Source organism: Bufo gargarizans, chromosome 3, assembly GCF_014858855.1.
Source record: "Bufo gargarizans isolate SCDJY-AF-19 chromosome 3, ASM1485885v1, whole genome shotgun sequence".
NCBI classification, from domain to species: domain Eukaryota; kingdom Metazoa; phylum Chordata; class Amphibia; order Anura; family Bufonidae; genus Bufo; species Bufo gargarizans.
The window spans coordinates 8,125,760-8,138,896 of NC_058082.1; the positions used below are offsets into that span (position 1 = coordinate 8,125,760).

Genomic DNA, 13,137 nt, shown 5'->3' on the forward strand with positions numbered 1-13,137 from the left:
GTCTTTAGCTGACACTCTAGGATTCTTCTTCCCCTCATTGAGCAGTCTGCGCTGTGCTCTTGCAGTCATCTTTACAGGACGGCCACTCCTAGGGAGAGCAGCAGCAGTGCTGAACTCTCTCCATTTATAGACAATGTGTCTTACCGTGGACTGATGAACAGCAAGGCTTTTGGAGATACTTTTATAACCCTTTCCAGCTTTATGCAAGTCAACAATTCCTAATCGTAGGTCTTCTGAGAGCTCTTTTGTGCGAGGCATCATTCACATCAGGCAATGCGTCTTGTGAAAAGCAAACCCAGAACTGGTGTGTGTTTTTTATAGGGCAGGGCGGCTGTAACCAACACCTCCAATCTCATCTCATTGATTGGACTCCAGTTGGCTGACACCTCACTCCAATTAGCTCTTGGAGATGTCATTAGTCTAGGGGTTCACATACTTTTAGCACCTGCACTGTGAATGTTTACATGGTGTGTTCAATAAAAACATGGTAACATTTAATTCTTTGTGTGTTATTAGTTTAAGCAGACTGTGATTGTCTATTGTTGTGACTTAGATGAAGATCAGATCACATTTTATGACCAATTTGTGCAGAAATCCATATCATTCCAAAGGGTTCACATACTTTTTCTTGCAACTGTATGTGATAATAAAGTGCCAGTGCATACATCAAGTGAAGGGTTAAAAATCTTTCACAGCTGACCTATAATTTTAAATCATATCTCAAAAACAGCGTACCATTGGTGGCTCAGTGTGCCCGCATGTAGTCTGCGTTCCCCTGTGCTCACCGCGCAAGCGCGGAGTCAGGCAGTCAGTCCCAGCTTACCCGGACGTCACGTGACCTAGGGCGCGCTGACAAGGATACTTCCGCCAATATCAGAGGAAGAGGGGGGCGTACCACGTGACCATGCCTTGGCCAATCCACAACAGGGGCGTATATGTAACCTAGGTAACCACAAAGCTTGTGCCATACAAGTAAATAAACGCATCATTGGGGTCATTTTGTAAAGATACATTAAATACAGTGGATGTAGGCGGTACATAAATGTGGTGTCCCTAGGACGCTGCGGGGCACCCAATGAAGGGACCCCGCGACACCTGGCCGTGAAGTGTCGCCCCCCACGTGACTGTCAATCGGCACATCACAAAGCGCCATCCCCACCACCTATCAAAGAATATTCTATACAGGACCCAAACGACCTGAAAGAGACTGGATCATAGGTTGAAGCAGGTGCAGCATGAGGCAGACTGCCCTGTCCGGGGCCACCTACCTCATGCTGATGTGCCCACAGGTGACGGGCGCGCTAATGTCCCGTCCCTGATGGCAAACATCCAACCACCCCCATAGGTGCATACCGGTCACAGAATCACAAGTCACATAAGATCCTATAAATATATAATAGAAACCTTAATGATAATCAAATAGAAAACAAATGAAGAAATATCGTACAGCCGCGCCACGCGGACGGCGAGAACCTCGTCTGGTACGTCGAACAAATACGGCAAAGGACATCCATCTAAATGTAAAATAAAGAAACCAAAAGTGTTACATGTCCATGAATATGAACAAAGGATATCAATGAGACTATTACATAATCACATAGACCGGAGACGAATGAGACCCACATCTGTCATATAACCCCCGGATCAACCCATGTGGCATCAGAGTACGTAAACGATATATCCGAACTAATTATCTCGGTTTCAGGGCTTCCTCCCTGTCTCCACCTCTTTTAAGAGGGGGAACGTGGTCAATGATCCTAAATTTGAGATCGTTCTCTCCTTGACCAGCTTCAGGGAAATGTTTCTTATTTTGTCGGATATTCTACCTTATGCTGATTGAGACGTGTCTTTATATCCAGAGTAGTCTCTCCTACATGTAACAGCTCAGGTATAGCGACTATCATGTTGTGTATGACGGGCCGGGGGAGTGATCTGAGCATGTAAAGCATGGAAAACAGCCTTTCCTTTTTGTGCCTATATAGGATTGACTTAAACCTTTCCACGAGCTTATCTCGCAGGTTAGAGGACCTCCTATATGACATAAGGGGGGGGGGGGGGCTGAAATTCCTTCACATAATGTAGGTTGCTACGTAAAACGGGCCAGTGTTTTTTAATAGCCGCAGCTATTTGATAGCTACGTCCAGTATATGTAGATATAAAAGGTACACGTGCCACTGCCATCTTTTTGTTTTCGGATGGAATATCTGATTCTAATCTATCCAGATGTGCCTGGACCAACCGTCCGGGGTCCCCTCTATGTATGAACTTGTTAGCCACACCTTGTAGTGGCGTCTCAGGGTCCTGTACGCTCAAGAATTGGCTCCTTGGGAGGGACTTAATCATTGCACGCGGGTGACAACTATCAAAACCGCGATAAGAGATTCACCCTGAACTCTGACCATCGTGTCCAAAAACGGGACCTGTTGTGTGGAATGAGTAAGGCGAGTAGATCAGCGCAGATACTCACACGGGCGAGTATTCCGCGCGGATGCGATGTGTGAGGTGAATGCATTGCACCCGCACTGAATCCCGACCCATTCATTTCTATGGGGCTGTTCATATGAGCGGTGATTTTCACGCATCACTTATGCGTTGCGTGAAAATCGCAGCACGCGCTATTTTGTGCGTTTTTCACGTAACGCAGGCCCCATAGAAATGAATGGGGCTGAGTGAAAATCGCAAGCAAGTGCGGATGCGGTGCGATTTTCACGCACGGTTGCTAGGAGACGATCGGGATGGAGACCCGATCATTATTATTTTCCCTTATAACATGGTTATAAAGGAAAATAATAGCATTATGAATACAGAATGCATAGTACAATAGCGCTGGAGGGGTTAAAAAATAAAATAAAATTATTTAACTCACCTTAGTCCACTTGTTCGCGTAGCCGGCATCTCTTCTGTCTCCTTTGCTGAACAGGACCTGGGGTGACGTCACTCCGGTCATCACATGATCCATCACCATGGTAAAAGATCATGTGACGGACCATGTGATGACCGGAGTGACTGCACACAGCTAAGATGAAGACAGAAGAGATGCCGGCTGCGCTATCAAGTGGACTAAGGTGAGTTAAATTATTTTTTATTTTTTTTAACCCCTCCAGCGCTATTGTACTAGGCATTCTGTATTCAGAATGCTATTATTTTCCCTTATAACCATGTTATAAGGGAAAATAATACAATCTACAGAACACCGATCCCAAGGCCGAACTTCTGTGAAGAAGTTCGGGTTTGGGTACCAAACATGCGCAATTTTTTTCACGCGAGTGCAAGGGCAGGGGAGCACATAGCCTTCCTGCTGCCTGAGGCAAACATTGAAAGGGCCCCCCTTATGCCAAATTCTTGACCTAACCCCTTCCCTCCAGCCAGAGGTGTAAATTGACCAGCATGCACTTTCTATAATGCCAGTGTCTTATGTGGCACAAGGGTCTTTGGGCCCCTCAGGCTCCTGGGCCCGGTAGCGACTGCTTCCTCTGCACCCCCTATAGCTACGCACCTGCCTGTATTGATGATTAGATACATAATAGGAGATAGATAATAGATAGATAATAGATACATGATATATAGATAGATAATAGACAGATGGCAGGCAGATACAATATACAGACAGGGGACTGGACGCTCAGACACTTCCTGCTCCTCAGCATTCCTCCTTCAGATCTCATTTCTGCCTCCAGACATCTGCAGGTGAGTGACCCCGCCCCACGTGGGTAAGTGGCCCGGCAGGTAGGTCTCATGTGGGACACTTGCTGAAGATAGACAGGAAGTTATGACTTCTCGGCTCTGATACAATGTATCTCTTCTCGGGTCATGTGACGTGCGGGGCGGAGTCCTGAGAGGCTGGTGACGTGTGACCCCGCCCCCGGCTTTATCCCCGCCCCCGTGTTGTGGCTGCGGATGGCAGCATGCAGGGCGCGGAGCGCAGAGTCCGGGACCCGGGGGGAAGAGCGGCCTGGAAGGGGCACATCATCCGGGAGCTGCGGCGCCGGGACCGAGCCCAGACCGGCGTCTTCCAGGAGCTGATCCAGTCGTGTGAGTCCCGCCCCCCGCCGGGCGTCAGTGACAGGAGGAGGGTGTGGGGAATCAGTACCACTTCTCTGTACTGGGGGGGATCGCTCAGTACCACTTCTCTGTACTGGGGGGGATTGCTCAGTACCACTTCTCTGTACTGGGGAAGATCGCTCAGTACCACTTCTCTGTACTGGGGGGGATCGCTCAGTACCACTTCTCTGTACTGGGGGGATCGCTCAGTACTACTTCTCTGTACTGGGCGGGATCGCTCAGTACTACTTCTCTGTACTGGGCGGGATCGCTCAGTACCACTTCTCTGTACTGGGGGGGATTGCTCAGTACCACTTCTCTGTACTGGGGGGGGGGGGGATCGCTCAGTACCACTTCTCTGTACTGGGGGGGATCGCTCAGTACCACTTCTCTGTACTGGGGGGATCGCTCAGTACCACTTCTCTGTACTGGGGGGGATCGCTCAGTACCACTTCTCTGTACTGGGGGGATCGCTCAGTACTACTTCTCTGTACTGGGCGGGATCGCTCAGTACCACTTCTCTGTACTGGGGGGGATCGCTCAGTACCACTTCTCTGTACTGGGGGGGATTGCTCAGTACCACTTCTCTGTACTGGGGGGGGGGGGGATCGCTCAGTACCACTTCTCTGTACTGGGGGGGATCGCTCAGTACCACTTCTCTGTACTGGGGGGATCGCTCAGTACCACTTCTCTGTACTGGGGGGATCGCTCAGTACCACTTCTCTGTACTGGGGGGGATCGCTCAGTACCACTTCTCTGTACTGGGGGGATCGCTCAGTACCACTTCTCTGTACTGGGGGGATCGCTCAGTACCACTTCTCTGTACTGGGGGGATCGCTCAGTACCACTTCTCTGTACTGGGGGGATCGCTCAGTACCACTTCTCTGTACTGGGCGGGATCGCTCAGTACCACTTCTCTGTACTGGGGGGGATCGCTCAGTACCACTTCTCTGTACTGGGGAAGATCGCTCAATACCACTTCTCTGTACTGGGGGGATCGCTCAGTACCACTTCTCTGTACTGGGCGGGATCGCTCAGTACCACTTCTCTGTACTGGGGGGGATCGCTCAGTACCACTTCTCTGTACTGGGGGGGGATCGCTCAGTACCACTTCTCTGTACTGGGGGGGATCGCTCAGTACCACTTCTCTGTACTGGGGGGGATCGCTCAGTACCACTTCTCTGTACTGGGGGGGATCGCTCAGTACCACTTCTCTGTACTGGGGGGGATCGCTCAGTACCACTTCTCTGTACTGGGGGGGGATCGCTCAGTACCACTTCTCTGTACTGGGGGGGGGGGATCGCTCAGTACCACTTCTCTGTACTGGGGGGATCGCTCAGTACCACTTCTCTGTACTGGGGGGGATCGCTCAGTACCACTTCTCTATACTGGGGGGGGATCGCTCAGTACCACTTCTCTGTACTGGGGGGATCGCTCAGTACCACTTCTCTGTACTGGGGGGATCGCTCAGTACCACTTCTCTGTACTGGGGGGATCGCTCAGTACCACTTCTCTGTACTGGGGGGATCGCTTAGTACCACTTCTCTGTACTGGGGGGGATCGTTCAGTACCACTTCTCTGTACTGGGGGGGATCGCTCAGTACCACTTCTCTGTACTGGGGGGGATCGCTCAGTACCACTTCTCTGTACTGGGGGGGATCGCTCAGTACCACTTCTCTGTACTGGGGGGATCGCTCAGTACCACTTCTCTGTACTGGGGGGGATCGCTCAGTACCACTTCTCTGTACTGGGGGGGATCGCTCAGTACCACTTCTCTGTACTGGGGGGGATCGCTCAGTACCACTTCTCTGTACTGGGGGGGATCGCTCAGTACCACTTCTCTGTACTGGGGGGGATTGCTCAGTACCACTTCTCTGTACTGGGGGGGATCGCTCAGTACCACTTCTCTGTACTGGGGGGGATCGCTCAGTACCACTTCTCTGTACTGGGGGGGATCGCTCAGTACCACTTCTCTGTACTGGGGGGGGATCGCTCAGTACCACTTCTCTGTACCGGGGAGGAGGGATCGCTCAGTACCACTTCTCTGTACTGGGGGGGAACGCTCAGTACCACTTCTCTGTACTGGGGGGATCGCTCAGTACCACTTCTCTGTACTGGGGGGATCGCTCAGTACCACTTCTCTGTACTGGGGGGATCGCTCAGTACCACTTCTCTATACTGGGGGGGGATCGCTCAGTACCACTTCTCTGTACTGGGGGGTCGCTCAGTACCACTTCTCTGTACTGGGGGGTCGCTCAGTACCACTTCTCTGTACTGGGGGGTGGGGGGGTCGCTCAGTACCACTTCTCTGTACTGGGGGGGATCGCTCAGTACCACTTCTCTGTACTGGGGGGGGGGTCCTGAATATGTGAATGAGCCCCACTGTTTTCAATATGTAAATAAATGGGAGGGGACAAGGTAATGAGGAGGCGGAGTAATATGGAGGAGAAGAGCCACTGACAGAGCAGGACTAACCTGGACGGGCAGCTGCTGGAGGACTACTGATCCCAGCATGCACAGATCTCCATTCTACTACAGGGTAATACGGGTTATGCTGAGAGTTGTAGTTCCACATCATTACATTGTATCAGTGTGTCTCTCTCCAGACTGGCACTCTGTGGGTTAATGAGCACTTACCTGAGCTCGGTGGGGGAGGGGGTGACCTCAGGGGAAGCCTCCAGTCCTGAAATAAACATTTTCATAAGTCACTGGCTACAAGCCCTGCGGGATGAGGAACTGCGCTGGATGATGGGTGTAGTCACTCTTAAAGGGACGTGGCTCTAGTAGTTTGTTACCTATTGCTCCCTGTTATCAGCCAGTACCGGGGTCAGAGGTCGGGGCACGCCCCCTGCCCCCGTGGATGTAGTGTCCATTCACACCGTGCTGTGCAGTGTCGGCTCTGATACCTGCGTCCCAGTATGGAAACTGGAGGATTTCACCCCGGTGGGGAATTTGTCACTCTGCTTTTACATGGAGGAGGCACAGACCTGTGAGAGTCGACATGTACCGAGGCACGAGGCCTAAAGAACCTCCAACCCCTGACCCCCATAGATCACCGCCCCAGATGCAGTTTTATTTGGTGATCAGGGGTCTTATCCTCACTCCCATAATTGCTTGCACTGCAGCCCCCTCCTAGCTGTGATGAATAAAATGCTAGAACTACAGTAAAGACTGACACAGACTTGAGTAGCTGGAAAGAGGAAAGGGACTCCCATCATCTGTAATCCCTCTGAATAGAAGACTCCACATAAAAGGGCGACTCAAGGAGTTAGAGAGGAACTAGGGCACCAGAAGGGGCACTGCCCAGTGGGAGGGTGAGCCGTGTCGGCTCTGCTGACCCAGCGCATAGTGCTGGTTGTCTGTGGTGTTCAGATGCTGAGCTGTGTATCTAATCCTGTCCTGTGTGATACTGTCTGCTGAGCCGTGTATCTAATCCTATCCTGTGTGATACAGTCTGCTGAGCTGTGTATCTAATCCTATCCTGTGTGATACTGTCTGCTGAGCTGTGTATCTAATCCTATCCTGTGTGATACTGTCTGCGGAGCTGTGTATCTAATCCTATCCTGTGTGATACTGTCTGCTGAGCTGTGTATCTAATCCTATCCTGTGTGATACTGTCTGCTGAGCTGTGTATCTAATTCCTATCCTGTGTGATACTGCCTGCTGAGCATGTGTATCTAATCCTATCCTGTGTGATACCGGTCTGCTGAGTGTGTATCTAATCCTTCTGTGTGATACAGTCTGCTGGTGTGTATCTAATCCTGTCCTGTGTGATACTGACTGCTGACTGTGTATCTAATCCGTCCTGTGTGATACTGACTGCTGAGCTGTGTATCTAATCCTCTCCTGTGTGATACAGTCTGGCTGAGGTGTGTATCTAATCCTGTCCTGTGTGATACTGTCCTGCTGAGCGTGTTATCTAATCCTCTCCTGTGTGATACAGTCTGCTGAGGTGTGTAATCTAATCCTGTCCTGTGTGATACTGTCTGCTGAGCTGTGTATCTAATCCTGTCCTGTGTGATACTGACTGCTGAGGCTGTGTATCTATCCTCTCTGTGTGATACAGTCTGCTGAGGTGTGTATCTAATCCTTCCTGTGTGATACTGTCTGCTGAGCTGTGTATCTAATCCTTCCTGTGTGATACTGACTGCTGAGTCTGTGTATCTAGTCCTGTCCTGTGTGATACTGATCTGCTGAGAGCTGTGTATCTAATCCTTCCTGTGTGATACGGCTGCTGAGCTGTGTATCTAATCCTGCCTGTGTGATACTGACTGCTGAGCTGTGTATCTAATCCTCTCCTGTGTGATACAGTCTGCTGAGCTGTGTATCTAATCCTATCCTGTGTGATACGTCTGCTGAGGCTGTGTATCTAATACTATCCTGTGTGATACTGTCTGCTGAGGCTGTGTATCTAATCCTATCCTGTGTGATACTGTCTGCTGAGCTGTGTATCTAATCCTGTCCTGTGTGGGATACTGAACTGCTGAGCTGTGTATCTAATCCTATCCTGTGGGATAACTGTCTGCTGAGCTGTGTAGCTAATCCTGTCCTGTGTGATACGTCTGCTAGCTGTGTATCTAATCCTGTCCTGTGTGATACTGTCTGCTGAGCTGTGTATCTAATCCTATCCTGTGCGATACTGTCTGCTGAGCTGTGTATCTAAGTCTATCCTGTGTGATACTGTCTGCTGAGCTGTGTATCTAATCCTATCCTGTGTGATACTGACTGCTGAGCTGTGTATCTAATCCTCTCCTGTGTGATACTGTCTGCTGAGCTGTGTATCTAATCCTATCCTGTGTGATACTGTCTGCTGAGCTGTGTATCTAATCCTATCCTGTGTGATACTGTCTGCTGAGCTGTGTATCTAATCCTATAACCCTGTGTGATACTGTCTGCTGAGCTGTGTATCTAATCCTATCCTGTGTGATACTGTCTGCTGAGGCTGTGTATCTAATCCTATCCTGTGTGATACTGTACTGCTGAGCTGTGTATCTATCCTTCCTGTGTGATACAGTCTGCTGAGCTGTGTATCTAATCCTATCCTGTGTGATACTGTCTGCTGAGCTGTGTATCTAATCCTATCCTGGGTGGATACTGTCTGCTGAGCTGTGTATCTAATCCTATCCTGTGTGATACTGTCTGCTGAGCTGTGTATCTAATCCTGATCCTGTGTGATACTGTCTGCTGAGCTGTGTATCTAATCCTATCCTGTGTGATACTGTCTGCTGAGCTGTGTATCTAATCCTATCCTGTGTGATACTGTCAGCTGAGCTGTGTATCTAATCCTATCCTGTGTGATACTGTCTGCTGAGCTGTGTATCTAATCCTATCCTGTGTGATACTGTCTGCTGAGCTGTGTATCTAATCCTATCCTGTGTGATACTGTCTGCTGAGCTGTGTATCTAATCCTATCCTGTGTGATACGTACTGCTGAGCTGTGTATCTAATCCTATCCTGTGTGATACTGTCTGCTGAGCCTGTGTATCTAATCCTATCCTGTGTGATACTGTCTGCTGAGCTGTGTATCTAATCCTATCCTGTGTGATACTGTGCTGCGTGTTCTAAGCTAGCCTGTGTAGACTGCTGAGCGTGGTATCTAATCCTATCCTGTGTGATACTGTCTGCTGAGCTGTGTATCTATCCTATCCCTGTGTGATACTGTCTGCTGAGCTGTGTATCTAATCCTATCCTGTGTGATACTGTCTGCTGAGCTGTGTATCTAATCCTATCCTGTGTGATACTGTCTGCTGAGCTGTGTATCTAATCCTATCCTGTGTGATACTGTCTGCTGAGCTGTGTATCTATCCTATCCTGTGTGATACTGTCTGCTGAGCCGTGTATCTAATCCTATCCTGTGTGATACTGTCTGCTGAGCCGTGTATCTAATCCTATCCCGTGTGATACTGTCTGCTGAGCTGCTGTATCTAATCCTATCCTGTGTGATACTGTCTGCTGAGCTTGTATCTAATCCTATCCTGTGTGATACTGTCTGCTGAGATGTGTATCTAATCCTATCCTGTGTGATACTGTCTGCTGAGCTGTGTATCTAATCCTATCCTGTGTGATACTGTCTGCTGAGCTGTGTATCTAATCCTATCCTGTGTGATACTGTCTGCTGAGCTGTGTATCTAATCCTATCCTGTGTGATACTGTCTGCTGAGCTGTGTATCTAATCCTATCCTGTGTGATACTGTCTGCTGAGCTGTGTATCTAATCCTATCCTGTGTGATACTGTCTGCTGAGCTGTGTATCTAATCCTATCCTGTGTGATACTGTCTGCTGAGCTGTGTATCTAATCCTATCAGTGTGATACTGTCTGCTGAGCTGTGTATCTAATCCTATCCTGTGTGATACTGTCTGCTGAGCTGTGTATCTAATCCTATCCTGTGTGATACTGTCTGCTGAGCTGTGTATCTAATCCTATCCTGTGTGATACTGTCTGCTGAGCTGTGTATCTAATCCTATCCTGTGGATACTGTCGGCTGAGCTGTGTATCTAATCCTAGTCCTGTGTGATACTGTTCTGCTGAGCTGTGTATCTAATCCTATCCTGTGTGATACTGTCTGCTGAGCTGTGTATCTAATCCTCTCACTGTGATACTGTCTGCTGAGCTGTGTATCTAATCCTATCCTGTGTGATACTGTCTGCTGAGCTGTGTATCTAATCCTATCCTGTGTGATACTGTCTGCTGAGCTGTGTATCTAATCCTATCCTGTGTGATACTGTCTGCTGAGCTGTGTATCTAATCCTATCCTGTGTGATACTGTCTGCTGAGCTGTGTATCTAATCCTATCCTCTGTGATACTGTCTGCTGAGCTGTGTATCTAATCCTATCCTGTGTGATACTGTCTGCTGAGCTGGTATCTAATCCTTCCTGTGTGATACTGTCTGCTGAGCTGTGTATCTAATCCTATCCTGTGTGATACTGTCTGCTGAGCTGTGTATCTAATCCTGTCCTGTGTGATACTGTCTGCTGAGCTGTGTATCTAATCCTATCCTGTGTGATACTGTCTGCTGAGCTGTGTATCTAATCCTATCCTGTGGTGATACTGTCTGCTGAGCTGTGTATCTAATCCTATCCTGTGTGATACTGTCTGCTGAGCTGTGTATCTAATCCTATCCTGTGTGATACTGTCTGCTGAGCTGTGTATCTAATCCTATCCTGTGTGATACTGTCTGCTGAGCTGTGTATCTAATCCTATCCTGTGTGATACTGTCTGCTGAGCTGTGTATCTAATCCTAGTCCTGTGTGATACTGTCTGCTGAGCTGTGTATCTAATCCTATCCTGTGTGATACTGTCTGCTGAGCTGTGGATCTAATCCATCCTGTGTGATACTGTCTGCTGAGCCGGGTATCTAATCCTATCCTGTGTGATACTGTCTGCTGAGCTGTGTATCTAATCCTAGTCCTGTGTGATACTGTCTGCTGAGCCTGTGTATCTAATCCTATCCTGTGTGATACTGTCTGCTGAGCTGTGTATCTAATCCTATCCTGTGTGATACTGTCTGCTGAGCTGTGTATCTAATCCTATCCTGTGTGATACTGTCCTGCTGAGCTGTGTATCTAATCCTCTCCATGTTGATACTGTCTGCTGAGCTGTGTATCTAATCCTATCCTGTGTGATACTGTCTGCTGAGCTGTGTATCTAATCCTATCCTGTGTGATACTGTCCTGCTGAGCTGTGTATCTAATCCTATCCTGTGTGATACTGTCTGCTGAGCTGTGTATCTAATCCTATCCTGTGTGATACTGTCTGCTGAGCCTGTGTATCTAATCCTATCCTGTGTGATACTGTCTGCTGAGCTGTGTATCTAATCCTATCCTGTGTGATACTGTCTGCTGAGCTGTGTATCTAATCCTATCCTGTGTGATACTGTCTGCTGAGCCGTGTATCTAATCCTATCCTGTGTGATACTGTCTGCTGAGCTGTGTATCTAATCCTATCCTGTGTGATACTGCTGCTGAGCTGTGTATCTAATCCTATCCTGTGTGATACTGTCTGCTGAGCTGTGTATCTAATCCTATCCTGTGTGATTACTGTCTGCTGAGCTGTGTATCTAATCCTATCCTGTGTGATACTGTCTGCTGAGCTGTGTATCTAATCCTATCCTGTGTGATACTGTCCTGCTGAGCTGTGTATCTAATCCTAGTCCTGTGTGATACTGTCTGCTGAGCTGTGTATCTAATCCTCTCCTGTGTGATACTGTCCTGTGTATCTAATCCTATCCTGTGTATACTGTCTGAGCTGTGTATCTAATCCTATCCTGTGTGATACTGTCTGCTGAGCTGTGTATCTAATCCTATCCTGTGTGATACTGTCTGCTGAGCTGTGTATCTAATCCTATCCTGTGTGATACTGTCTGCTGAGCTGTGTATCTAATCCTATCCTGTGTGATACTGTCTGCTGAGCTGTGTATCTAATCCTATCCTGTGTGATACTGTCTGCTGAGCTGTGTATCTAATCCTATCCTGTGTGATACTGTCTGCTGAGCTGTGTATCTAATCCTATCCTGTGTGATACTGTCTGCTGAGCTGTGTATCTAATCCTATCCTGTGTGATACTGTCTGCTGAGCTGTGTATCTAATCCTATCCTGTGTGATACTGTCTGCTGAGCTGTGTATCTAATCCTATCCTGTGTGATACTGTCTGCTGAGCTGTGTATCTAATCCTATCCTGTGTGATACTGTCTGCTGAGCTGTGTATCTAATCCATCCTGTGTGATACTGTCTGCTGAGCTGTGTATCTAATCCTATCCTGTGTGATACTGTCTGCTGAGCTGTGTATCTAATCCTATCCCGTGTTGATACTGTCAGCTGAGCTGTGTATCTAATCCTATCCTGTGTGTAACTGTCTGCCTGAGCTGTGTATCTAATCCTATCCTGTGTGATACTGTCTGCTGAGCTGTGTATCTATCCTCTCCTGTGTGATACTGTCTGCTGAGCTGTGTATCTAATCCTATCCTGTGTGATACTGTCTGCTGAGCTGTGTATCTAATCCTATCCTGTGTGATACCTGTCTGCTGAGCTGTGTATCTAATCCTATCCTGTGTGATACTGTCAGCTGAGCTGTGTATCTAATCCTATCCTGTGTGATA

At 48.5% G+C, this 13,137-nt stretch overlaps 1 protein-coding gene across 2 annotated transcripts in view; it reads left to right on the forward strand.

Moving 5' to 3' along the window:
* The first annotated feature begins 3,852 nt into the window (after positions 1-3,852).
* LOC122932692 (protein Atg16l2-like) overlaps positions 3,853-13,137 on the forward strand; it is a 37,319-nt gene continuing 28,034 nt past the window's right edge. The window contains exon 1 of one of the 2 annotated variants that reach the window (XM_044287253.1): positions 3,853-4,032. In XM_044287253.1, coding sequence (XP_044143188.1) covers positions 3,906-4,032 — 127 coding nt within the window. In that variant the 5' untranslated portion in view covers positions 3,853-3,905. The remainder of the gene's footprint in view (positions 4,033-13,137) is intronic. The other variant, XM_044287254.1, reaches the window with a different exon arrangement.